At 39.0% G+C, this 27,417-nt stretch overlaps 1 protein-coding gene and 1 long non-coding RNA gene across 11 annotated transcripts in view; one reads left to right on the top strand and one right to left on the bottom strand.

Moving 5' to 3' along the window:
* The window catches only part of chd6 (chromodomain helicase DNA binding protein 6), a 105,754-nt gene that overhangs the window by 23,521 nt on the left and 54,816 nt on the right, over positions 1-27,417 (bottom strand). For all 10 annotated transcript variants that reach the window (XM_044217513.1, XM_044217530.1, XM_044217522.1 and 7 more), the window contains 23 exons: positions 25,240-25,357; positions 24,216-24,302; positions 23,932-24,069; positions 21,935-22,056; positions 19,758-20,001; positions 17,174-17,350; positions 16,452-16,595; positions 15,959-16,057; positions 14,594-14,750; positions 14,249-14,459; positions 13,793-13,988; positions 12,732-12,896; positions 12,380-12,559; positions 11,429-11,539; positions 10,380-10,582; positions 9,643-9,723; positions 9,336-9,454; positions 8,422-8,581; positions 7,751-7,840; positions 7,309-7,412; positions 6,669-6,798; positions 2,331-2,409; positions 1,114-1,171 (listed from right to left, as the gene is read on the bottom strand). In XM_044217513.1, coding sequence (XP_044073448.1) covers positions 1,114-1,171; positions 2,331-2,409; positions 6,669-6,798; positions 7,309-7,412; positions 7,751-7,840; positions 8,422-8,581; positions 9,336-9,454; positions 9,643-9,723; positions 10,380-10,582; positions 11,429-11,539; positions 12,380-12,559; positions 12,732-12,896; positions 13,793-13,988; positions 14,249-14,459; positions 14,594-14,750; positions 15,959-16,057; positions 16,452-16,595; positions 17,174-17,350; positions 19,758-20,001; positions 21,935-22,056; positions 23,932-24,069; positions 24,216-24,302; positions 25,240-25,357 — 3,173 coding nt within the window. The remainder of the gene's footprint in view (positions 1-1,113; positions 1,172-2,330; positions 2,410-6,668; positions 6,799-7,308; positions 7,413-7,750; positions 7,841-8,421; positions 8,582-9,335; positions 9,455-9,642; positions 9,724-10,379; positions 10,583-11,428; positions 11,540-12,379; positions 12,560-12,731; positions 12,897-13,792; positions 13,989-14,248; positions 14,460-14,593; positions 14,751-15,958; positions 16,058-16,451; positions 16,596-17,173; positions 17,351-19,757; positions 20,002-21,934; positions 22,057-23,931; positions 24,070-24,215; positions 24,303-25,239; positions 25,358-27,417) is intronic.
* LOC122885869 lies at positions 3,775-6,626 on the top strand. Its single transcript, XR_006380213.1, has 4 exons — positions 3,775-5,299; positions 5,403-5,491; positions 5,577-5,678; positions 5,948-6,626. It is a non-coding gene; the product is annotated as an uncharacterized LOC122885869 (long non-coding RNA).

Genomic DNA, 27,417 nt, shown 5'->3' with positions numbered 1-27,417 from the left:
ATTCTTAAGAGCATTCAATACTCATCCTCACCCATCAACACAGTTTAAAAAGTACTTAAGGTTTAAAGATACTTTAAAAGTATTGAGATTCAATGGCTAGTCCCATCTAAAAACAGTACACTTTGTTCCATGATTTGGAACTCCATGATTTTCAGCTGCATATATTCTGCCTAGTTAATTTGCCAAGAAGAGGTATCTATTTGGTCTAATGTTATTAAAACATAGACAAAGACAACATCCAGACATTTATTAAATAAAAGACAGATCCTTCCTGAAATTCTCATTATAAACCACAGAACCTATGAGTTGGAACTTGCCAAAATCAAATCAATCAAAGCAGTACATTGGGCTCTTTTAATTTAATTTGCCCATCTTTGAAAACTCATACTCCAGCTTTCCCTAAATATTCTGCCTTATAGTACCTGCATGTTTTGAATACTAAACCCCCCCCAAAAGAATACAGATGATTTTTACAATATTACTGTATCTGTTATGTTTACACCAGAACGATGGGTAACAGGGTATTTGTATCCAAGTGTGGATGTCTTTTTATCTCTTTCTCGAGAGCACCATTCAACAGTTAGGTGTCCATTAAATGTACCCACTGAGACAGTGATCACTATTAAAAACAAAACTCATTTCACACATTGGATCACCCCTGTACTCTGCAGAGCAGTAGTGAAATAAAGACTTCAGCTGAAAGGTGAAATGGGTTTAGATATTAAATGTCATGGGAAAGCACCTCTTGGACTGAACAGAGGGGGAGATGTAAGCCAGTGGAGAGAAATGATATCATATTGTCTAAAGGGATATCTGACTCATTACAGAAAAATGAAAATTACTAGTTGAAATGATAGCTTATATTGCCTTTAAGACTTGCAAATGCCAAGACATTATACAGCTATATCAAGCTGGCATGTATTTATGTGTGTTTGTGGATCTTAAATGTAAGGATGCTTCTCTGTGTTTATGTTCTTGTTGAGCTTCTTCTTTTCAAGGTAATTTATGAAGAACATTCTCCCCAAGGACTTATTCTGTGTAATGACTTGGCATTCTTGACATTAACAGATATGTTTACGTATATAACAGTGGTAAATATAGCGTATGTCTCACCTGGACCAGTGCTGTCAGGCTTTTCTGAGGTATCTGTGCTGGAGCAGGTTTCCTCTCCCTGTGAGTTAAAGACACACAAATATTACCGAGGAAAAAACATCCAAATTTACACAAACATAAGTGAGGACTTTCAATTCACAACTCTAACACAAAACTACCAGAATCCAGATATCATACAGATATCTTGTCCTGAGACTGGGGCACTATGGTTAAAATCAATATCACAACATTAATTAAAATATTTCCTAAATATATGAATTTATGGCAAATGTATGCAAAAATCTCATATCAAGTAAACAGCCCTTTAATGCAATAAACTGAGAATTTTGTAATACAATAATAAAATATGATCATATCATCGAGATATGATTCCAGAGAAAGACGAACAATGATGTTAAATTATGGCCCAGCCCTTCGATTTCCTACAGACAAAGAAAATCATACCAATGTTGTAACTAGTGGTCTCAAAATGAGAAGAAACTTAAACATAAACTTGTTATTACCTTAACTTTAAACAGCTGAAAATGGAAAATTCAATCTTCGTTTTATTTTTGTTTCACATTTGATACAAAATAATGGGATCGTTGATATGCATGTTTTATCTCAGCAATTTCCCTTTCATAAGCATTTAATGAAATCTAGCAAGAAGAACAGATCAGCTACCTGAAACTGTGTTTGCGACTATGATGTTTAAAAATTCTAACTGTGTTAACTGCAGATTAAGAATACAGTGTTAAGAAAAAACACAGCTGCACAGAAGTTTAAAAAACAGACAAAAAGCAAAGATAAATGAAACCTAATAAAATAAGCGATAAAAAGATACCAGAGATTATATTTTACACTTCGAATATTTCAACACCATCATCTAACGTTGTTCTGGTATTAAGTGTCGTCATGTATTAAAATGCATCATTAACTCTACACAATTGTTTTTACAGTACCCAGAGGCTACACGGCTCTGTCGCCCATCAACTTGGAAGGATCCAAAATTTAAAAATGTCTTCCCAGAGGCAATTTTAACTATCACCACACAAACTTAGACTTTATCTGACAAGACTACAGTGAGGTAAATAAATAATGTGTCTATAAAGGAATAAACTGAATCTCAGGCTGTTTGTGGAGTGAGTGAGTGAAACAGAAAGAGAGAGAGAATAGAAGACATAGAGAGATCTTTTTAAAAACACTAATGTGGCGTCTCAGGAGAACTTCTTCTTCACCTTGCTGCTCTCGTCTCTATCCTCCCCTCCATCAGCTTTGCTTTCAGTGTCGTCCTTCGCCTCCTCAGTTTTGCACACGCTGACAGAAGAAACGACAGACAAGAGGAAAAAAGTTTTAATAATACAAAAAATGTCCTATTGAGCTCCTTCGGTTTACGATATGTAACGCATGTAAGGATCGAATTAAATGGGATAGAAAACAGGAAGAGTAAGCGCACACTCCATGACAAACTGAGTTCCCTTGATGTTTGACTAAAGATAAAACATGTCAGAGTACAGAAAACAAAAATGACTACAGAACAAGAAAAAGCTGTTAAGGATAAAGATACAACAAAGGGCCTGTCAGAATATGACCTGTCAAAATGTGATCAGGTGTAAAGAAAACAGAATAAACATGAGACAAGAGGGTACATTATGCAACAGTTATGTGTTAAAAGAAGCATGGAGTAAACTTTTCCTGAGACACCAAAAAACCCAAGAGGAAAAGTTTTTAAACCAATAACGAAGCAGCTGAACATGACAGCACATCTCCAGGTATTTGGCTGATGGCAATGTATGAATGAAAGGAAGAAAGAAAAAGAAAAAACATCCTCCATGTTACTCTGCCTTCATAACAGAATGCAATATTAACAGCAAGAAAATAATGCTGCATCCTGTTGCATCAAGTTTTTAAAATCACAGCAATGTATTAATGAGAGATGCAGGAAACACAATAGACTGATTTCAGTCTTTGTATAAAATAAACAATGGCACATTGAAACGTGTCACAGTTGCAGTCTGGAAACAGATTAGCTGGAATTTGGCATTTGTTAAGAGGCGATCATACAGAGATGCGCCACTAGAAACGCATCACCTCATCAAGGCGGGCTTTACTACTTTACCACTTTCTGCCTGTTGCTTGAGCAGCCAGGTAAATTTCTCTGGCGAGTATAATGCCGTTTACTATGCTGATAAATGGACTGTGAGAGAGCTACGGAGCGGAGGCGCACGCAGCCCCGCTCCTCAGGCTCACCAGCTGCTTTGGCGTTTTTGAAGCGACTCTTTGTGATCGCCCCTTTAGTCTTTCACCCGTCTTTCCGTTCATCTGTTGCAATATACACGCAACCTGCTCCCTCCAAGGGCTTTCAAAACCCTGGTAATGACCAGGCTGGTTTTTTAATATCTATATATTGAACTGGGAAAAAAATGGAAGAGAAGTACACAGCTGAATGCATTTTGTTGCATGTGTTTTTCACAGTTTAAGAAACAAACAACTTGATGGAAAGACGTTCAATCGGAAAAATCTAATGAAATTCAAGGTTTTTAATCAATTGTGGATTAATATTCAGCTCTGTCCATCCTGGAGGAAACTTCCTGCACCGGATCAAAATTCTCAATTTGTTAAATGATGAATTTGTAGATTTTTATGATTATCCCATCATTTTTTGAAAATGTTTCTTTTCGGTCATTGCTCTTTAGGCTGGATTTAAAGATGTTAAATCACTTTGAAACCACTTTCTTATTATGATTCACAAAGCAAATCAGTTCTGGATGAGCTTTGTCTGGGAAAATCAACCATGGAGATGTCATCAGGGTTCTCTAAGCTTTGGATTGGAGACTTTTTTTTTTTACCCCAGAAAGCCTGTGTTACAAAGATGGGGTTTGAAAGATGTAAGCGTTTACCAGGCAGGGAGGGTTTAATGATACCATAGTAGGGACCAAAGATATCTCAAAGCTTCGATTTTGACTGTTTTTCTTTTAATCTGTCTCTTGTGAGTCTCCCGACTTTAACAAGTGCAATAGTGAGACACCCTGACCCACAGTGCATTGTTAGTTCAAGTTTGTTGCTCAAAATCACATCACATAATCACCGGGACGGATGGTGTTTTCCACGGGACAGTGCGCCAAAGAGTCGGTAGGGAGGACTGACCGGGTCGCGGCAACTGTTCCACATATAAATTCTGCGATTTGTTCTTATATAAGTTGCCAAAGACACTACCTACTACCACATTTCTGTTGTTTGTTCTTAACATTGCTGTGTGGGTTGAAGTGTGGGACATTTCTCTTTCTTTTTGAAAGCTTAGCGTTATCCAGTGAAGCATCTGTTTTGTTGTCAGAGTCTGAATATTGACTCACAAAGCAAACGGAGAGAAATGTTGTGGATCACATATTCATTAAAAAATTGAGCTGAAGTTACTTTCTCTTCTTTTAGGTAGACAGATGCATTTCTCATTGAATGTTTTAATTGTTTGGCATAATTATATATTACTCTCATGTGGACCTACACCTAAGTAAAAATAGGATGTACACTATGATTTTGTTGACAAAGCAGATGGGGAGAAATGTTGTAGATCATATTCTTGTTGTAAAATTGATTTGGAGTTACCTTATCGTAGAAGTTAAAGGAAATAGCTATTTACAAGTTTTAGTGCTATTTGTTGTTTTGTCTGGTGTTTCTTTTATGTGTTGAATCAGACTCGGTCTAAACAGCTACACATGCCCCATATTTGGTATCAAATTAAAGAGGATTTTTTTAAATGAACACAACTTGTGATTGTCAATGTCTTTTATGAAGAAGATAGCGCTGTTTGTTTGGACTGAGTAGGTCTGAGGGTTCACAGTGAACTGCAGCAACATTATAGAATTCGACTGGGGTCTAGAGGGTTAAAGGTAGATTGAAAGACAGGTGGGATGCATTGTGTACTACTACTTACTTTAACTGTATTCTAGATATTTACGTACTTTTTAAAACATATTAATTCTTTTAAATGTATCCCCTTTGATCGCTGACTTTTAGACCTTTGGAAAGAACTAGAACCTCACCAAAAGTGAAATGAACGTCATTCTACAAGTCAAGTGTGCACAGTTCTATAAAGACTGTCCAAATTCCAAAACTTTTAAGCTTCAGAAAGTTTGTTTTCCACACACTCTGTGCGGTGCTGTGGATTCCACACGAGGCAAACACTCCTAAGGAAGCAATGAGGAAAAGTGTAACACGTTTTGTGAACATTTTATGCAGGTTTTGAGCAGTCACATTTACTGTACCACTGCGTATTTATATATTTTTTCCCATCCTGTTTCAAACCTGCGTAGGAAGCCTGCAGAGTTAACATTTTGAGACTAGAAGATCTTCCTGCAACACAGTCGCTGTGCTCAGCTGGAAACAGCTTCAGGTTGAACAGGTAACAAAAGGGAATGACAACCTGAATTACCTTCAGGAAGAGGATCAAAGCTTCCTGTTCAAATGCGTTCGTTTCATCTTCGTAGGTCCCACACTATGATGACGCTTTCCTCTTTTTCTCTGGCTCCCTCTCTGTGTCAGTTATTCCTCTCTGGCTTATGTCAGTGTAGGTTCTTCTTGCAAGACTTGTAAGTACAGTGAAACTACCAGAAAAATTACTTGGAAAAACTATATACCTTTTTGAGTTCTGTGGTAGATTATGGAAAAAATGTAATTTATGGAAATATACCTGTAGCTGTGTGTTCGTGTCAGTCTGTATCTCTATCAATATATCTCTTGCCCCATTTATAGATATGATTAAAAACATGATATGGTTGCTATCGATATAATTAGCACCCTGATGTCACCCTTTGCATGTATATTTGTATGCGTTTATAATCTTGTTCTTCACACACAGTATGTCAAGCAGGTGTGTGGGCGGGGAGGTGGCAGTGTCGACAAAAACAAACATGACATCAGAGAGGACAGGATGTGTTTTTCGCACCAGTGTAGTCACCTGCTGTGAACGCTACTACAGAGAGTAAAAGAAGCGATGACTGGTGGACGGAGGAAGTGGCTCCTGCTGAAGATCTGCGGGGAAACTGACTTGTGGACATACATGTGTGTCACTTCTGTACCTGTCCCTACTATATGTGTAATAAAGCCAGACTAACGAGGCTGGGTTACCAACTGGGCAAACAACTAACCCAGCGCTCCATGCTTACTGTGTGTCTACTGTAGCTTGTGCTGATTTAATTGACTATTTGTTTTGGAATATACACCACCAAAGCACAACATCAACTGACATGATAGTCTTGACATGGGCTCTGCTTTATTACCTAATCTTGAAGAAGGTCCCTGTGTCCCTGTTGCCAGTTTAAGACACATATACACAGTGCACACAGAGTGACATTAACAGTGGGTTGGGGGGCCCGGCAATCCAAGTTTTTTTCAAAACTCTTTAATAACCAGATTTGAAAGATCATTGACAAAATATTTAGTTATTTTTGTGAAAAAGGAAGGATACATACTGTATATCTCATATCTATCTTTAGGTTTTTCTACTGTATAAACCTGTGTGTGTGTGTGTGTGTGTGTGTGTGTGTGTGTGTGTGTGTGTGTGCATGTGAGTACTCCACCTGTCAGCCATGTCAGGGACCCCCTCCCCTCCTCCTTGTTCAGCAGACAGCGCCGTGACGTCTGGCATTCCCACTCTCTCCAGGAAACACAGATCTGGATCCGCACGCATGGCGTTGTACCGCTCGTAGCCTGTTCAAGGAAACACATTGATAGATACACACCCCACTGAAACACAAAAAAAACTTGTGCGCGCACACACACACATACACACACAGGTGTGTTCCCTTGCAAATATAGTGGTGGGTCACCCACCTGTTAAACAGCAGACAATAATTTGTGTTTTAGTGTCCCATGACGGTCTAATGCTGTTTCTGGGTTTTAAGCACAATAATAAAAAATACTGTGGGGGCACAACACACCACACATACATAAACAACAGATGCCACATTTGTGCCCTGAATGACTTTTCAAACACAGTGTTTCACAGCATCTAAACCTTCTTGACATATTTTAAAAGTCAAATGCTGAAAACTGCTGAGGACAAGCAATTTTGTGAGCCAATAACCACTGACTTATCTTCAAACAACATGAAACATAATTACTAAAAAATAAAGCCACATCCCATGGGTAAATAAACCTAAAAGAAAGTTTAAAAAAAAAACTGAAATTGTCAAACTGTAAGTTGACACCAGTCTTCACCGTGTTTGTGGACTCCTATGAGAAGAGACTTGTCAGCTTCGGTATCCCACCATGTAGCTGGAATCTCTATGTAGTCGATGTCAGGTAGTGGCACCTCGAGTTTACTGTCAACACAAACAGACACACATGCAAACAATCAGTGAGTCACCGCTGTCAGTGTCAAGTCAGGACACTCTGGCTTTCCGAAAACACATGCAAACAAACATTCAGTCACACAATCAGAAATCTGTCAAATGGCATTCTGACAGTGTTTAAGCACTTTCAGTTTCATCACAACATTTTTTTGTTTACTGCTAATGTAAACAAGCAGGAAGACAAAAGCATTCAATGAATAAATAAATCATTACGTCAATCTCTTACCAGATTTTGCATCAAGATTTTGAATCAACAGTTTATCAACGTCAACCAAACATCTGATCAAACAATGGTGCCTGTTCCATACCTGGCAGGTATCCCCTCTAGCGCTTGATTGGCGGCCTCACCCAAAACCTCCACCTTCAGGTAGTACAACATCCGCACCCTCAGTAGCACCCTGTGGAGAGAAAGGGTTGTACTTTGTATCATAAATGCACCACAGTAATAGATTACTTTCTCACTCTGAATGGACTGCAGTTCAGTTTGTTCAGACTGGTTGAACTACTCCTAACAGTGTGTGACAGTAAACGTTTTTTTATTGGTGTATTTTTCTTTGTGCTTTTTAATATCGTTCTTTTTTTTGAGCAGATGCTTTGTAATCTCAGCAACACTGCAAATGTGAGTCCAAGGGGATGTTTGTGCCAAATTTGAAGAAATTCCCTCAAGGCGTTTCAGAGATATCGCGTTCACGAGAATGGAACGTACAGGTGTACGGACGGACGGACAACCCGAAAACAAAATGCCTCTGGCCACAGATGCTGCCAGCGCGGAGGCATAAAAATCTTTTAGACTTTGCAGCACAAAGAAAAGACCAATCTGTTTCTCGCCAAGCTTGTTCATATAGTTAATTGCAGTACTTCATCTTCAAAACGGACTGTTTGATTAAGGTGTTTCTTTAGGACAACCTCGAGATTACACAACACTTGACTACAGTTTAATCCTGTTAATTGGAGTTAGTAAAATAATTTGTAAACTGACTTGTTGCAGTGTTGTTTGAGGTGTTTCTTGTAGCTCTCATCCTGCAGCACCACCTCAGGGTTACAGTGGACAAGCCAGTCAGCGTTCTTCACCTCAGGAACATTCAGCTGGTTCTTCAGCTTCTTCCCCTTCCGACCCCGAGGAACTGGAGCTGATAGACCTGGGACAAAGACGGAGGAAGAAAGAGAGGGTAAAACATAACTATCCAATCATGGCAAATCCACTTTGTTAATTACTAACCATACTGAACTACATGCTAACATTTTAATGAAAATAAGCAATAAAGTGCTGGACAGAGTGGGAGATTCTAAGTTAAAATTATTTTGAAAGGTAAACGTTTCGTCCTACAAAACATTACAATGAAAGTCAATGGATATAGTTAAAGGGGAACCAATTTTACACATCAAAATCTGTTTACAGGTGTTGGCGAGTACTACTTCCTATGTGAAAAAAGTTGTGGTTCGAGAGGGAGCTGCGAGAAATCTGCTCAATGTCCTCAAGTGATGTCACTTCAGTGAGCGTCAGTTCGGTCTGAAGATTACAAGTTAGAACATTAAAACAATCTCAGGGTTTTTGCATTAGAAAGAAATTAGTTAACCAGACCTCTGTAGCCCGCTCCTCATCTCTGCTTGAGGCTAGTGGTTAGAGGCTACATTAGCCACTACTAGCATAATACACCACAATCTCTGACTGAACTGTTGGTGGTGGCGTTGCATTGTGGGTAATGTAGGCGGCAGGTTTTGACAAGAAAGAAGAATGCTTAGAATAAAAAAAGACGATATCTAGTGAGTTATATCGTGAGTTATAGGAGTGCAATGCTAAATCTGTGGAATACTCTTTCAATGCCAACTGAAGTGGTGGCGTATAAGTTCATAGGCTAAAATTATAGTGCAAGTTAACGGTGAAATGCTAACCAGAGTGATTGAGCAGCGCCTGGTCCTGGCCTTCTTTGGTGGGTGCAATCAGATCCCAGATGAAGCTCTTGATCTTGTCATCGCCTTTGTAGTGTCTCAGGCAGTAAACCAGCAGAGCCCTGCATAAGAAAAAAAAGTTTGTTTAATTTTTTCACACTACTCTCATGCAATGTTTACTACTATGTTTGAAGGTATAGTGCCTGGTCATTACCACTCAGACCCTGGTGTCCAGTTGCTCGTATGAGTTGGATTGTTTTCAGATCAGAATTTAAAATAAAAAATTACATAGAAGACTTGCTTTTCTTACCTACAGATCACCTCCATGTCTCTCTCTGCCAGGTGCCATTTAAACCGACCATGGTTTAGGATGTCCTTCCACCGACCCCACCTGGAAAGACACAGTAAAGAATAGAGAGCGAAGTAAAAATGCAGATAGGGAACAAAGGATAAAGATAGAGAGACAGAAGGGTGGGGAGCAATATATACTGTGTGTGTATATATTTAATGTTTCAGCTGAAAAGATATATAGATACATATCTCACAAATAGAATTTATTTTCTTCACTTTAAACCAAAATGAAATTTGCTTTGTTGTATTTTGGCTCATTTATGTTCAGTCTTGAGCTTTCAACAGACCAACCTTGTAAACAAAAAGATATGTGCTCACAAGTAGCTTTTTACTGGACTGAGTATTAGTAAGCTGTCATCCCACAAGGTTTATGATTTAGGCTGCAAGGTGTGAGGGATGTGTGTGTTCATACTGTTTAGAAAGAAATGAAAAGGAGTCACATACAATGTGGTTAGTCATTTATCTTATTTTGTTATGCTAGGCTGTCCAAGGACGAGGAACTGTCAGCTATCAGATGTCAACTTGTGAGCCTGTCTATTCATACCTACAGTACAAAACCTTTTGCTGCTACAGAAATGCTCTCCAGGTTACATGGAAAAGGAACTATTTCTTTCTGCAAATTTGACTTAAGCTGCTCGGTGGACTGAGGTGTAAATATGAAGCCATTTATGAATGTCTCAACGTCTCAGGTCATACCCGAAGATGAGCAGGTTCTTTTCAACCCGGAAGCACTCAGCACGGAGGTACCGCCTGCTGCGTTCACCCAGGCGGCGAGTCCGACACGGCCGCTCCTCCGAGTCGCTGTCCAGCTCTGAGAACTCCATCAGCTCGTCATCCTCGAAGGAGTTGTAGTGACGGGTCTGTTTCCTCACCCGAGGCGTGTCGATCACCAAGGACTCCTGCGTCAGAGAGAAGAATTTAGTCTGAATGAGAAAAACAAGTATATAGATAGATTTTGCAGTTTTTATCCTCTGGTTGTATTCATAAGAGGGAGGAAAAAAGGGGGAGAGAGACAAAAATCACCAACATACACATTACTTCTGTTCACTAGGGGTGTCAATTATTAGGGATTCAAGGTACAGGTCATGGTCCACACACACAAACACACAACGTATAAAGACAGTAGCAGTGCTTAGTAGGTGTGCAATCTGCTTCATTCATTAAGGCAGTCCATCTGTTATGATGGGGGGAGAGGAGAGTAGAGGAGAGAGAAAAAGGAATAGGAAAGGGAAAATATGATTCCTTTATCCTCATTTCTTACTCTCATTTCCATCCTGCCCTTGTTAACTCTTTTCCCAATTTTCCTAGCTCAGCTTAACTTCCCCTCCCTCCATCTTTGTGTTCACTAACTTGTATCGGATCCATTTTTCTTTCCAAGCTGTATGTTGTTCCCCATCTCACTTTCTCCATCCATTCCCCCAGTAATCCTTCTCTACTCTTTCTACCTTCTTCTTACCTGTGCAAGATGGACATACATCTCCTGTTCAGTGGTTAATGTTCGACTTCTTCATTTTACTCGTTCTCCTGTTTACCCTTCAGCGTCCACCTTTCTTTTCTCCCTTCTGTCACTTTCTTTACTTTTATTTATTTCATACTTTCATTTTTCTTCTTTATTTGTCTCCCTTCTTTTTGTGCCATCCTCTCATTTTCTGTCCCTTTTCTTTGAAACTCATTTACTTCTTTTTGTTCCTGTCCTCCCCCCTGCTTTCATTCTTAAATCTGTTCTTCTCTCCATCTCTCTGTACCTTCTCGGATTTGGAGTCAATCTCCACCTCAGCGATCTTGGCCCATTTCTGCCAGAAGTTGGGGTCGTCCAAAGAAATGTCTGTTCTGTTACCAGATGAGATGAAACTGGCCTGAAGAAAGAAAAACAGAAAGACAAAAAAGATGGTTGATGTTAACTGAGTTTTGACAGATGTTGGCATTCAATCAAATGTTTGGACTGAAGCTGCCAATTGCTGATTTTTTTCCACAAATATTTACTATCTTCACATTTGATCTTCATGCCAAAATATTCCAAGTATTCAGTGTTTCCTCCAAAAAGCCTCTGAAACTGCATTTTGACTATGGGACAAAGTAAAACACCATTTGAAGCCAAGACCACAACTATCAGTCCAATTTAAGGCCCTCACTAAGACAACCGGTTCACACTGAACATGATTTGATATATACTAGGGGTGTTGCGATACTGGTACTGACGGTATCCATGATATTTAAAAACAAAATACTGATCATGTTAATAATACACATATGATAATATCGTGTAAATAATACAGCGCCTCTTAAATCATTTCCATTTCTTTACGTTCTTGCTTTGTCATACTAGGTGGCGGTAAAAACAAAACACACAATAAACAAAGTAAAAGGTGAATTTGACTGATAGCATTATTTTTTCTTCTTCTAATTTTCTAGATATTGTGATAATATCGTTAATTCTTTTGGCCACATCATGTAGTGAAAAATGTATATTGTGACAGCCCTAATATACACGTTTACAAGATTACACCCACCATCTCAGATGTTGCAAAAGAGAGATAGATTTATGCATATTTTCTTCATAATGGAGATGAGGATGGCCTGACAAAAGGGTTCAAGTGTTGGCTTTAAGGGTTTACACTACACCTTTTTTCCTACATTACATCGATATATTGTAGTTGTTAGGAGTTTGTGAATGGATAAGTTCTGTATCTAAGTACCTTAGCGAACGTGGACCCTTTCCCTTCAGACTGGATGGTGATGGTCTGAGTTCGTCTCTGAAGTATCTGATCGATATCCTCCTCACAGAACTTTGAGCCCTCGTCTTCTTCGTCCATTAGTGCTCCGTATGCTCCTTTTTTCAACAAATCCTCCACTTCTAGTTTAGAAAGCTGCTGCACCTGCAGCAACAAATGGCCACACAGGTTAGAATTTATGCTCTTTTTATTCCTAAACCACGTACAGCTTGTAATTTGTGACAACATCCCTGAAGAAAACCTCCAAGATTATACAGTGCAATATCCAACAATCTTATAATATCTATTAAAACTCTAACAAGAAGTAATCTCTCACCCCGTTGAGGCTTCCTTTGCGATTGATGTCTTGGAGGACGGCTTTGTCCAATCCGAGCTTCAGACTGGCCTTGTCAAACATTTCTCTCTCATACGAGTTCCTGGTGATCAGTCTGTAGACTTTCACCGCTTTGCTCTGGCCAATCCGGTGGCAGCGTGCCTGTGCCTGACGTGGAGCAGGTCAGGAAAAAGATATTAAACATAACAATAGCAGAATGTATTACTGCGCAGTCAGACCTAAGAATGCCTTGGATGCATTAAGGGTTTTGTGCATAAGCTAAGGTAAAAAAAAGAATCACAGTGGGTGTAAACTGAGGTTACAACCTCACTATGGTTACAAAGTTGTAATACAATATAATGAAAATTGTATTAATATTGAAGCAAAAGCTCATTGTCATGATTTTTTAACAGCAAGTTTTTACAATTGATGCAAGATCAAGGAAGTTTAATCAGAGTGACTGATAAGAAATATTAGGCTGCACACTTAGCAGAATAAATTCACTGCAAGGACAATATATTATATATATTATGTACTTCATGTTTAATAGGTTAGCAAGGAGAACAAACACAATATTTGTCCCTCACCAGAAACATTCAAGTGTCAATAAAGAGCAGTCCCAAACATTAAAAGAAGAACATTTTTTGAAATTGCACTCAATATTGAGTGTTAAAATATTTTGGCAGGAAATGGAAATATCCATTGCATCAAAACTGTGGGAAAGATTCATACCCACAGAGTCAGGTAACATTGCATGCTCACTTCATTATTCAAGACAGTCATTCTTTGAAGCACTCATTTTGTCAACTATTGCAGTCCCAAAAGGCATCATAAATGCCACTACATATTAAATAGCTAAAACGAACAGCTACAGTCAAAAGAGAGCGTTATTTAGATAGAAGATCTCGGTGTTGTCATGTTTTGATAACACAGATTAAGTTGTTTAGCATCTGACATTCTGGTCTCTTCAGCAGCAGTACAGTATAGTGATAAATGTTGTCCACCTATATGTAAACTTGTACCGCTGTTACATTTTCGGCCATGTCTCCCAGCTCTCTGCCCACCTGCAAGTCGTTCTGCGGGTTCCAGTCTGAGTCGAAGATGATGCAGGTATCTGCAGCCGTCAGGTTGATTCCCAGCCCTCCGGCTCTGGTGCACAGCAGGAAAACAAAGCGGTCCGAGTCCGGCTTGCAGAACCTGTCAATGGCCGCCTGCCGCAGGTTCCCTCGCACACGCCCGTCAATGCGTTCGTACGTGTAGCTGGAGAAAACACAGAAATGGGTTGGCAAATAAATGTCAAGGGTAAAAATGCTTCTTTCCAGTCCTCTTCTTTCTGCCAAATGTTGCATCACATTCTTCATTCTCTCCCAAATCTCCTTTCTGCTTTTTCCATCTTTGCCTTGCCTCCTTCCGCAATTCCTTTATTGCTATTCCTTTCTTTTCTTTAATTTCTTTCCTTTTTACTTTCTCACTCAATCTAACCTCCCTCCTCTCCTCCCCACCCTATCATCCCAGCTCACCGTCTCTGTATGAGGTAGTCCTCCAGGATGTCCAGACAGCGGACCATCTGGGAGAAGACCAGGACTTTGTGTCCCCCGGCCAGCAGTTTGGGCAGCAGCTTGTCGATCAGCACCAGTTTACCGGCTGCCTGGATCATGGCCTGCAGCTGGAAGTCCAACGCGTCCGGACTGTGGCTCTTCCTGAAGCTTTCCAGAATCTTCTCCTCTGCACCTGAAGGAAAAGAAGAGAAAGGAAAGGCTTTACTTCCAGACTTTAAGATATGGAGAGGGATATCGATCACTGTAACTTTAAGGAAATCCTCAGTAAAAGAAAATATTTGTGTGTGCTTGTGTGTCTGCTCTCACCTGTGATAAGGTAGGGGTGGTTGCAGCACTTGCGGAGCTCCATCATGGTGTTAATGAGGTTGGGCATGTTGTGCTGGTTTGCTCCTTTGGACAGGAAGGAGAAGTTCTTCTCTAAGATGGCTCGGTAGTATTTTTTCTGAATGTTGGTCAGCTCCACCTGGAACACCACAAGGAGGAAAAAAGTCCAAATTTGTTTTAGTATACAGCCTGGCAATATGGTACTTCTGCAGTATGTTTTCTCCATCTAGCGTCTCCACCTAGCCAGCGCATTTAAATCATACATTACGTTGCAATTTTAGTCTAAAACAGTCTAGTCAGTACTAAAACCATCCAACCATTCACCTATTGTATTTATGACTTAGCCTGTTCAGGATCCTGGACAGTCCGTCACAGGGCTGACACACATAAACACAGGCAAATACATTCAAATTCACGCCTAAGGGCAATTTTAGAGTTTCTAATTCACAGAAGCTGCATCTGTTTTGACTATGACAGGAAACTGGAGCACACTGAGGAAATGAACACAGACACGTGAAGAACATGCAAATTCCACACCGAAAGGCCCCAGTCGACTGCAACGGGTCTGAAGCAAGCGGCAACCTACTGGGCCGAAAAATTAAGCCAACGCGGAAGTACCAAAAACTGCAGTTCCTCGAATGGCCACTTGAGGCTGGCTCCAAAAGCGAGTCAGTCCCCATAGAGCCCCATGTTAAAATGCTTCACAGCAGAAAAACATATTTACAACCTGGCACAAAAAACGGATTTGGTCTCTATAGCTAATTTCCCCATTAATGACAACTGTACGTGGGGTGAATTTTTATCTAACTCACCTGTTTAAAATTATATTAAGGCTTAAAAGTTACGCATAATTAACATGGCGGCTTTGTGTGACAGGTGGTTGTCGTCACAGGTGGCTGGTTTCAGCAGACTATACAGTCTATGGTCTGAACCTAGGATCCTCTCCTAGGATGCCAACCACTGAGCTCACATACTGGATTTTTTTTTCTCCCATTTTAATTAAATTTTCAATTTCATTTCATTTAGAATTTAGTTGTTATTAAAAACATGTTAGATATGATACAATAAAAGATTCTTGTGAGTCAAACGCTAGTAATTCGAGTAGAGAAAAACCTGCCTGTTACTTGACTCATTATTGTAGCCACATTAATGAAGCTTTTGTCTGATATTACATAAATCATTCAGCCAAAACAGAAGGAAGTGCCATAGAAGCTCTTTGCAGCACTGGAAAGAGCTTAGTGTTACTTAAACATAGAAACTGTACAAGTATGAGAATGCTGAAAACGAGGAATCACTTCATTTAAGTGACTGTTTATATCAAACACACACACACACACAGAGCCCTACCTCTATGATGGTCTCTTCTTTAGGCGCCAGGTTTTTTTCTACATCGTCCTTCAGCCTCCTCAACATCATGGGCTTCAAAATGGCCTGAAGCTTCTTCACCTGTTGGAGAGAACACAGGAGGTGTGAATGGGACATATATGCAAATGTTACATACATCATTTTTTTCTTGTATGACAAAATGCCAAGCATCTTCCTTCCTCATTATGTCCATACTAGTGTTTTTCTACATCAAATGTGTTTTGTTTTGAGAAAAGAAAAGATGAGAGAAAACAAAACACAGCTGATCCCAAACAACACACACATGGACACAGAGCTACTGAAAAAGGGTGAGGGTGAGAGAATAGCAATGTTAGGATGCATTTAATACAAAACACCACAATGTCCTGTAGCTGCTTTTCACAGCAAAAGCCATCCCACACAGAGACTTTGGCCTGGCTAAAGTCTACGATGTACTGTATCCACATGTAGTATTAAAACACTTATCTCAACATACCTGTTCATCTGTTTTGAGGTCTCCAAATTCTTCCAGGAAGGTGCTTTCTGAAGGAAACTGCAGCGGCTCCAGGAAATTCAACAGGCTGAACAACTCCTCCACTGAGTTCTGCAGGGGGGTTCCTGTCAGCAAAACCTTCTGTTCCTGTTAGAAACATGGACAGGAACATATTTAAACAACATGAAACATCACACAGAACCTGCTGCTTGTAATGAGTTATTTACACTGAAGTGAAAAATGACCCCATGGGGTTTAATAGAAACAATCCTTCCTACAAGAAAGAAGGAGAGACAGGGGAAACAAGATTAGATATCAAGATGTACAGATGAATATACTGTATACCGTATATATACAGATGAATGAATAAGAAGAGACACGTGTACCAATAAAGGTGTTCAAGTAGGAAAGGTGGGCAGGTATAAGAGGATAAGTAAGGCTAAAACTGTGTTGCTCTTCCCATTAATAAAAAATAATGGACTTTTTCACCTCACAGCTTAATGGTCAACAGTGACATTGCTGACATTTATATTACATGACAAAATTAAAAAAAAATTAAAAGTAATTCCTACAGCTGCAATGCCACACATAAAGGTACTGTACATTGTATTAATCACACACACACACAGACACACAGAGAGAGAGAGAGAGAGAGAGAGAGAGAGAGAGAGAGAGAGAGAGAGAGAGAGAGAGAGAGAGAGAGAGAGAGAGAGAGAGAGACTGACCAGGTTCATGAGTTTAAGTCCCTCCAGCAGTTTGCAGTTCCTGTTTTTCAGTCGGTGGGCTTCGTCGATCACCACACAGCGCCAGTGGAGCTTCTTCAGCTCCGGACAGTCAGCCATGATCATCTCAAAGGTGGTGATCACTCCGTGAAACTTCAGCACACCTGGGATAGTGTTACCCTGTGGGCCGGAGAGAGAGAGGGTGAGAACGGTACACTTAAACGGTCATATCAGGGATGGATATCATGCAGCTGCGACATCCTGTGTTTGAATCAAGCAGAGGACCTTCATTGCCCGTCATGCCTCACTCTGGCATTCTTCGCAGTCTCTTTTCACTTTTAACCTTCCTATAAAAGCACTAAATGCCTCCAAAAATGTTAAAACTGCTGAACAGGCAAATGTATCAACATGATCAAAATGAATATTCACTCCCCTTGGATATCTGCAGAAAGTCAAATTCAAGACTATTAGCTGCACACAGTATTGTAATGATAACTCTGTATTCATCTGAGACTGGACGTGCAGCAATACAAAACCTGTTAAGTTGTGAATATTAATACCAGAGAAAGTAAAAGAGAAGGAAAGAGTCATTCTAAATAACTACATAGCTGAAGTGTTCCACCAAGAAAATGTCAAAGATGCCGATCACTTTATGGCCAGAGATGGAGCCACCCAGCAGGGAGAGTGAGGTCCAGGGAAAAAGAGGTCAATGAGAGAGAGAGAGAGAGAGAGAGAGATAAATGACAAATGTGCTATGGATGTACATCACATCCACAGTGTCGAACACACTGCAAAAGTCTCTTGAATGGAGGATGGACACTGGAGGAGGGAAAGAGAGAGAAAGCAAGAAACTAAGGAAAGAAAGAATAATATTCAGCTAAATCACAGTTTAGTTGTTCCCAGCAAAGATGATCTTAAATAGTCGCCATCCTCTGAAGAATTATCATGATGATACAGCACCGAAATACAGCTAATGATCACAAGGTGGACAGCGCTCACTTACCAGCAAACCCCAATGAAACATATTGAACTACATTACATGCAAACATAATCATTAAAATGAACTATCTAAACCTTAACCATAAAAATAAATTCATCTCCAACAGTACGCCTCTTCACTACATGTGTAACCTTAAAGGGATTAAAGATTAATGAATTCTTACTCATGCTTATGTCAGTAGAAGAAACACAACTATGTCCTTATATTGTCCTTACTGTATATCATAGGGTTAAAAAACACTTCAATAGGAACTGTTCAAGAGTCTCAAAAAGGTCAAAGCTTTGGCAATAAAAACACTCCAGCATACACCTCGGTGTCTTCAGAGCAATCCAAATGTTGTGAAGTGTGCTGTAGAGGCCAGTGTGACAATATGGGAGACAAGGATGTGATTGTGTATTTGATAAAATAAGATAAGCCTTTCTTGATCCCCAGGAGGGGGAATTCAGGTGTTTCAGCAAGACAAGGACAGCAATAAGCACAGATAAGTAGATTAAAGAAAAAAATACTGGTATATAAAACAAAAATAAGAACAGAATTAAAAATAGAAACTACTAAAGAGCAATTAAACAAAAAATTACAAGGCATCTAAATTGCATTAATTTGGTTTCACAGATCTCCATATATCTTGTGATCTGAAGACTAACAAGGATCTGCACCACCTAACTCATTGTGCATTACATGAATATTTAAACATCACGGATGTTTTGACTTACATCAGGATAAAAGGCAACTGGGTAATATCTTCTGTTGTTAGTTAAATTGTCCAATAACCATTGCTACTGTATAACCTAACTTAATTCTAAACCTAGCCCCCTCCCTAAAGATAGTTCCTTAAATACAAAGAAATACATCATAACACTAAGACGGTGTAGTCCCTCATTCGTCCAGGAGTGTTCTATCGTAGAAAAGGTTTCAGACGTAGACGTTCCCTATATGCAGCTGTATGGTCTTTGCCTATTTCTGTGACCTTGCTGTTATCCTGTAACTACAACATCCTCCCTGCACTCTGCAGGGACTGCTGAGACACAGACCTTCATGCTCTCTCTCCAAGGGTTTGTCTTAATCAGTAATTAGAAGAGACAGAATAAACCAATATGCAACACAGCCACTAAACATTTGAACTTTGTGGTGAACTCAGCAAAGAAAACCACGGATATCACTCTCTTGACCAACCTGAACAACTCAACACTGAATGCAAAGACTTTCCCTACTCTTCACTAATTACTCATTACAGCAGAAACAGACAAGGCAGGTTATTCAACTAATACATACAAAAAAGTAACACTTTATCACGAAATAACGAAACAAATGAAACATCACAGACAGATGATTCACAACAGAGTATGGATATGTGGGAAATATTTCCTTTAAAGAAGTCAGCACTTTCGAAGATTTCCTTCACTTCTATATCCTTAGGGTATGTGATTCTCGCCCAGATAGAAATAAAAGACACCCACTCACTTCTACCTTCAGGTCCATTTATAAAAACATCACACAGCTGACTCATTAACTGGGTGATCGATGAGAGGCGATGACTACTATGTACAGAGTGATAAAAAAAAAAAAAATCATACATTCAAACATTACCTGTGGGTCTCTGTAAAACATCTCGTACTGCAGGATCATCTGCCGGCTGATCTGCGAGCCGTGATACACGATGACGTTCATGTGTGTCCACGTGCGAAACTCCCTCTCCCAGTTGGTGATGGTGGACAGGGGGGCGATGATGAGGAAGGGACCACGGATCCCCATGTTGAAGATCTCATACAGAAAGGTGATTGACTGGATGGTCTTTCCCAACCCCATCTCATCTGCAAGTATACAGTTTTTTCTAGGAAGGAAGACATAGACAGTGTGAGAGAGCAGGAGATGGCAGAGGGAGTCTTATGTTCTGTCATAATAATAAAAATAATAATAATAATAATAATAATAAAATACATCCATTTATGCTACATTAATACAATAATTAAGCCAATTAGTCCACTACTATTTGTGTAAACATACTTGTCTTGTCTCAGAAAACAGTTCCTTAATAAAATGCTAATTTTAAAGGTCACATCAAATTCAGAAAAAACACAGTAAAGTGGAATTCTGGCGTGTTATAATGACTTTGCAAGTCTTCAATCTGGCTTTCTGCAGTTATCCTTCATGGAGCAATTATGCGGCATAGGGACTTTCTTCGATGTGTTCATGAGCTTATGTCAACGCTCATTCAGTTCAATATACATTCCAAAGTTTATTTGACGCTCATATGAGGCTTCATCAGTCAGAATTAGCTAAATGAGTATTTTCCAAAGTTCCTATCTTTTTAGTACCATCCTTCTGCCTGGTTCAATGTCCGTTGAAGCACTGAGAGGGAATTTCTTAATATCTTTGGAAGATACCCACTTGATTTGACTAACTCAGACTGCTGAAGCCTCATATTAGCTTCAGCTGAACTTTAAAAGGCATCTTTACAGAGAACGAGGACGGTGGATTTTGTCACTTACAATGACAATGACAATGACGTTTTAGTAAGGGATCTCTTTGTGGCCAGTACGGAGAAGGTACAGCAACCAAGAACTCTTTCAATGTACATATCGTCATGTTTTAAAATAAACTTAAAGGTTCACAAAAACAAAATGTGAACCTATCCTTTAAAAAGGCTCTGGCTACAGCTATGTATTTGCTATTTAAAAAAAAAAAAAAAAAATATATATATATATATATATATATATATATATATATATATATATATATATATATATATATATATATATATATATATATATAAAATCATCCCCATCTTTAAAGGAAGACAAAGTGTTTAGATGTATTTGGACTTAATCTGCCTGGGGAGAAGGAGTTTGACTCGTACTTCATCAGCTTCTAAAGCTGTTACTTTCAGGCTGTTGTTGTCCAGCTTGCCATATGAAACATAAAGTTAACCAGTCTTAATAAAAATGTCACTGTCCAACCCAAGCAAAGTGTTAAAAAAGTTGAGAAAGTTCATGCAGCTGCAGTGCAGAGAAAAGAGAGTCCTCCCTGTGAGAGGCATTTACTGTATTTACGGTCAATGAAACTCTTTTAGCGACAGGGATTTGTTTCAGATCAGGAGGGCTGATTTTAGTCTGGGTTAGTTAGGATTAAGGTTAGGACTTATGAAATGAAATATACTCAAGGTAATTAGGGTTTTTGCGTTTTAGTAGTAGTTTAGTTGTAGTTCTAGGCCTGTCACGATAACTACTTTTGTTGGACGATATACTGTCCCAGAAATAATTGTGATAAATTATATTATTGTCATTTTAAGACCATTTTATGCCACTGATATAATTATAAGCCTAATAATGCAAGTACACCCTTTCAATTAACTTAGAATTCTTAAGAATATTAATACATTGCAATTGGAATGTGAAAAAATAATGTAAATATCATAAATAAAAACAAATAAAATCATACAACCAATACAATAAATAAAATGGACTCTCAGGCACTGTTAACAAAAACTGCACATAAATGAATATTAAACATTTGGCACAGGGGTAGGTTACAGAGTCATTCATTCCTTAACAGGCAATAAAGTAATGGTAGGGAAAACCATGCTGTTTATTCTGGCATCATGTTGGCTAAAATGTTGGTGACATTATGTAAAAAAAACAACAAAAACATGCATGTAAAAACAATGGGCAATATCGAGGTCAGCAAAAATGATCTCAACCTCAACCAATTAAATTGCTTTTGTTGTGTTGTTCCAGTTGTTCCAGTGTGTTGTGTGCAGTATTCACCTGTTGTACCAGTTGAACAGTAACCAGTTCATTCCCTCCAACTGGTATTCTCTGAGCTGGTTTCCATTCCGGTAATCTCTGGAGCGCTCCAACTTCTGCCATTTTTCTGGAGGAGGACGCTCCTACAATATGAACACACACACACACACAAACATACATACATTATTCTTTCTCTTATTCAGTATTGTTATTCCATTAACTAGTGGTTTCACAACTTCAGTAAATAACCAAACAAAATGTAAATGGAAAATTTTGCTACCATCTATCAGGTTTAAGTTGGATTATTAAAAAACTATGATTACTAACAACCCCTTATTTAGATATGATGTGAAAAGGTTTGTTTTTTCTGATTGGAATCGTCCACACTACACAGATTTTATCCAACAAAAAGAACTAGGAGTATATCACATATTAAAACTATTTGGTTCCCCCTAATAAATCAGAAAGGAGGTAAATGAGTTGTCACAATTTAAAAAGGTAAGAGAGGACTCAGTCTCTGATTTTGGAGGTTGAATGGACAAATAAGAAAATAAGTAGTTGTTGCTGCCAGGGTGTAATAAGTGATAATACTAGTTTTGAAATAAATAATGGCTAAAGAGCAAGAATAATTTGCTCAGGTCTCACTCCTATATCTCCCAGGAGTGGAGAGAGACTATTTAAGCAGCAATTTTGTGTTCAACATCCAGCAAAGTAAATGCACTGTTATACTGGTCAGGAGACTGATGACTTATAAATACAACTTTGTGTTTTTCTCACGTTAAATGGCCTTTCCTTTGATGTCTGGGCTTCATAATGATGGACACACTAAACAGTACAGTACAGATGTGGAGAGGATTGTGGGTCACAGAACAGAAGATGGTTCACATGGATTTGATTTAGAGGGTTTTAAAACCTCAATGTCACCTCCAAAAGCAAACACAAAACCAGACCTGATGCGGAACTCCAGCTGGAGAAGAAAGCCGCACAGCACTGAATACGTTTGCACTCATTAGCACCAAAAAAGAAAACAAAACCAATATGGTGAATTTAAGGGTAAGTTGTTGTAGAGATGTGGGCAGAAAAAGGCCTACCAACCTAAACTCAAAATGCAAATATTTTTGCTCACTATTTAGCTAAGATAGTCTGGTTCCAGACATCTGAATTGCTGCCCACATCCACAGATTTTTTCAGCAATTCAAATAGGTCCGGTGATGTGCTATTTGACAGCTGTTTCCCTGGCTGGAAAAGCAACGGAGCCAATCAGAACTTTTAGGTGGTATTAAGAATAAAGACGTCACCTGCCTGCACATGAGCCACAAAAATTCTGTGTGGATAAAACAGACAGTTATAAAAGTTGTACATCCACTCACAGAAATAAGAAGTCATAAATCAGCATATTTCTTCAATTTACAAATGTTGGGTTAACTGCTCCGAGCCAATAGTACTGCAGCTTCTGAGTTGACTGAAAATGACGGGATTGGGACGATTATGTCAGTAACTGCGGACTAGTTAAGGCAAAAAAACCTTCAGCCATGCAGAAACCGGCTAACATGAACACGATGTTAGACTGAATAATGAAGTGAAACGAAATTCACACTGATCATCGGGCTATATCTGAGGTTGACTGCTACAGTGACAATACATTGTTCGATTGTTTAACTTTATGTCAAAGTCTTTTCTTGGTTTTCATTTCAATAGATTTTCTTTTTGCTTATTTCTCTTTACACAGTTAAGTACGTAGGTCTATAATAATCACAACTTTATTTATTTAGTACTTTTAAAAACAAGAGTTATAATATGTCAAAAGTTCTACACATGTTGTGCTTTTTCTAAGCTTAGTAAGATCTGGAAATTGCCATTCTCTCCTTGAAACTGAACCTGTGTTTTATTGATACTCTATACTAGATTTTTCGCAAAATTCAACTACATTTTTCTCCTCAGTTTCAAAATATCACATCAAACACATCAAGTTTTTCTCTTCTCATTTTTACTCATCTTTTTTTTATGTTTCCACTCACCATGTGTCTGAGGTCTGCTGGCAGTTTCTGGATCTCCTCAAACTCTTTGATCTTCTCTGGGTCCAAGTCCTCCTGCAGCTCCCACGTCGCCTCCTCGTATGAGAGACTGCACCACTTAACGAGATAATGGGTCACCTCCTACAACAACATACAGAAAAAACATGGTGTGTGTGTGTATCTGTGCCACAGGACTAAGAGTGTACCACCACACTGAGGACCTTCAGTTATAACCGCTTTCAAACCAGACAAACACTGCTGTGAGTGTGTGTTTATGTGTTACCTACCTCTCCGGTCTCAGTATCTGTGGTAACAGCCACCTCAAGCACTCTGTCCACTTCTACATAGTCTGGGTTAAATAAATCCTCATCGGGCTAGAAAAATGGACAAAGCGAGATGGAGAGAGAAAGTGAAGAGCAAGAGAATATTGATTATTAATCAGGTCAGAGATTACCTTGATAAAGCAATAGTCTGTGCAAAGAATGCAAGAAGCTGTAAAATTACCCAAAAAATAACCCTAAAAAATAGCCTAAACATATGCCAGTGGTTATTAATGGCATTCTTTGTCATTGGTTATTACACTTTGAATTTATTTAATATTATAAAATATTTAACAGTGTAGTTCTGTTTCTCCATATTATAATTCTACCACTATTTCATTCTACCATGTATGTCTATTGTACTTTAATTCTGTCCATCCTGACAGACTCTGTTGTTTCATTCCCCTTACGTTGTGTGTACTGACTGTAAAGTCCTCTGAGACAACCTGGTGATTTTAAGATGTATATAAAACTGACTTGACATTACGTAATATCAGAGCCACATGTTCCATAAACTCTGCTGATTCTTGTTGGAGAGAGAATAGTGCTACTTGTCTACTTCCCTCACCACTTAACACTTGACCTGAAAAGTTTGATAGAGGCCAACAATGAAGTCTGACAAGGTACGCTACAATGAAGTTGAAATTACATATTAAAGGCCAAATTATGCTTCTATGTCAAGGTGTTGGTTGCCTTGGTTACAGCATGTTAGAGCTAACCTCTTGACCTTTATAGCACTTTCAGCACTTTGCAGCAACACTGGACGAACGTGTTGTGAATTATCGGGCAGTGTGGCCCATTCATTATACACATGAAGTAATCACGTTTACATTTTCCTAATCACTTTGTGATGGGCAAAATGGCTTTGGTAATGGCTTTGCTAGATTATAAAATACAAATTTGTCCAACATGACTCAAAAGGAGAAGATTAGCCTTCAATCCAGACCTGAACAGTAGATAAGGACAATAAACAGCTGATGTTAACGGTTACCTCGGTGAACAGGTGTTTCATCTGCGCCTGTTTGGTCCTGAAGCGTTTAATCTTCTGGTGGATTCTGGGATCTTTCTCTAGCTCTTCCAGAGTGGCCCATTTGCAATGTAGGTAAGAACTAAAATAACAAATAACAAAAGAATTAACACAGCTTTCATTTTGTGAAGCATATGTATTTTGTTTGCCTGTTTGTATGTTGTAAATTTTTTATTCAATTATTTTTTTATTATTTTATTATTTACTGCCCCGTGCATGTCAGGAGAAAAACAGTGATGTAAAGAAATCAGTCCTGTAGCACAGAACAGCACCACAGTTTAATTGAAATAGGACTAGTTTTCAGGTCCGTTTTTTAGTACTGTCAGTTTAGTACTAGAGTTCAACTTGCATTGTTCTCACCTTGGCCAACAAACCAGACTAATAAGCTCCAAACGAGCTTGTTGTCAATGTGCATAAAATATCCTGAGACCATTATTTAGCCTAGGTACTGCATAATTTAATATTTCAGTCATGAAATTATTTAAAATCAAGTTTAAAAGTAACTGTCTCTGCCAAACGCCTGTAGTGGCATTTGGTGGATCAAAATACAATGGTAATATAATCAAAACCAAGCAATTTTGTGTTGACTGTATAGGCAATGATTTTCATACACCACTGAATCTGACAGAACGGGAAGAATGAGGATGTCTCGCTCTGTGATATATGCACTGATGAAGAATTCCCTAATCATTAGTCGATGGGAAAGAAAGCAGAACAAATGTTGTTACTATGGCTACAGTTTGACATGCATGATTTAATTCATAAACCACGATCTATAAATAGACAAATATAAATGTCACTGCAGTGTTTAGTGTATAGTATGTGCACCATGCAGTTACTAAACTGCCAATGCAACTACTTGTGCATTTGATAATGCATTATGTTTAATAATGATTTTTATGCTACAAATATTATACTTGGGGCACTTTTCTGTAACTTAGAATTTGTGAATACATTATTCTAAATACAGTCATGGAGAAGTAAAGCCTTCACATCCATTCAGTTTGATTCAACTCAAGCAAACTATGTTTTATTCATCACCCCTGAGAATAAATTACAATCATAATAATGACGGCATATCTGTGTAGGACCTTTCTTAAAGATACAAAGTGCTGGAACAAACAAGAGGGTCTCCAGAGATCCCCCAGACTGTCTGGAAGAGCCTCGGTGAGAGGACGAAAAACTCTCAGCTCTCCCTCAACAGCTACTGCTGAGAAGCACTTTACTGACTCTGGAGAATAGACCAATGCTAAAACACAGCCATGTGTGCAAAGTCAACTTCCATGGGAGAAATAAGTGTCATAAAAACTATTAACTAAGCAGCTCTAACAAAGTCAAGACCCTCCTTAAATGTTTTCATCAATCATGAGGGTGATTTTTAACACCTCATGGTGTCACCCAGGATGTTTCTTTGATCATGTAAGCATCTGTCAGGTGGCTTAGTGATTGGCCTAAAGAAGCAGCTCTGGGGGTCTCAGGCCTTTGTCCTTCCTGGGTGGAGTTTACATTTTGTCCCAGGGTGCGCTTCAAAACCCAACTGGCACAGTACTGGTTTGAGCTGGATGGACGTGGTTTCCTCTCCATTTGTGTTCAGCACACAAAACACTTATGCTGACTTGAAACGGTTACTCTGTCCGACAAGTAAACACAATACCAACAGCATCGTAAACAATACAGTCTAATAAAAACATATTTCACATGGCTTGTAGTGGCTGAATCCAAGTGGAAAGCATCATACTTGCTGCCTCATGCCGAATGCACTCCGTTTAAGCAGGTTTCCCTTCCCTTGTCGCTTCGTAACAAGCGGCACACCGATCACATTTCCTTTGGGTGCATCAGTTTCCACCAACAGTCCAAAGACCTGCAGGACTCAGGACTCAACAAACCTAACCATGCGTTCAGACAGGGCAGGCACAACAGACTGACTAAAATGCAGTATTGTCACCTATCCACAGCGATAAACACTCCTATAGCATTAGTTACTTGTCTGGCACGGTCCGAATCTGAAGACCGAGGCTGCCTGAACGCTGTGGGGAAAAGGACTCGCCTTCCAGCCTGTTTTTGTCTCGTTCTGCTCATCAATACATTCGGGTGACGCCGTCGTAAATGAGTGTTTCCACAGACATACCCAACTTCAGTTGA

The sequence above is a fragment of the Siniperca chuatsi genome, linkage group LG2, assembly GCF_020085105.1.
Source record: "Siniperca chuatsi isolate FFG_IHB_CAS linkage group LG2, ASM2008510v1, whole genome shotgun sequence".
Taxonomy (NCBI): domain Eukaryota; kingdom Metazoa; phylum Chordata; class Actinopteri; order Centrarchiformes; family Sinipercidae; genus Siniperca; species Siniperca chuatsi.
The sequence above is the reverse complement of the archived record's forward strand: the minus strand, read 5'-3'. Positions and strand labels throughout refer to the sequence as shown.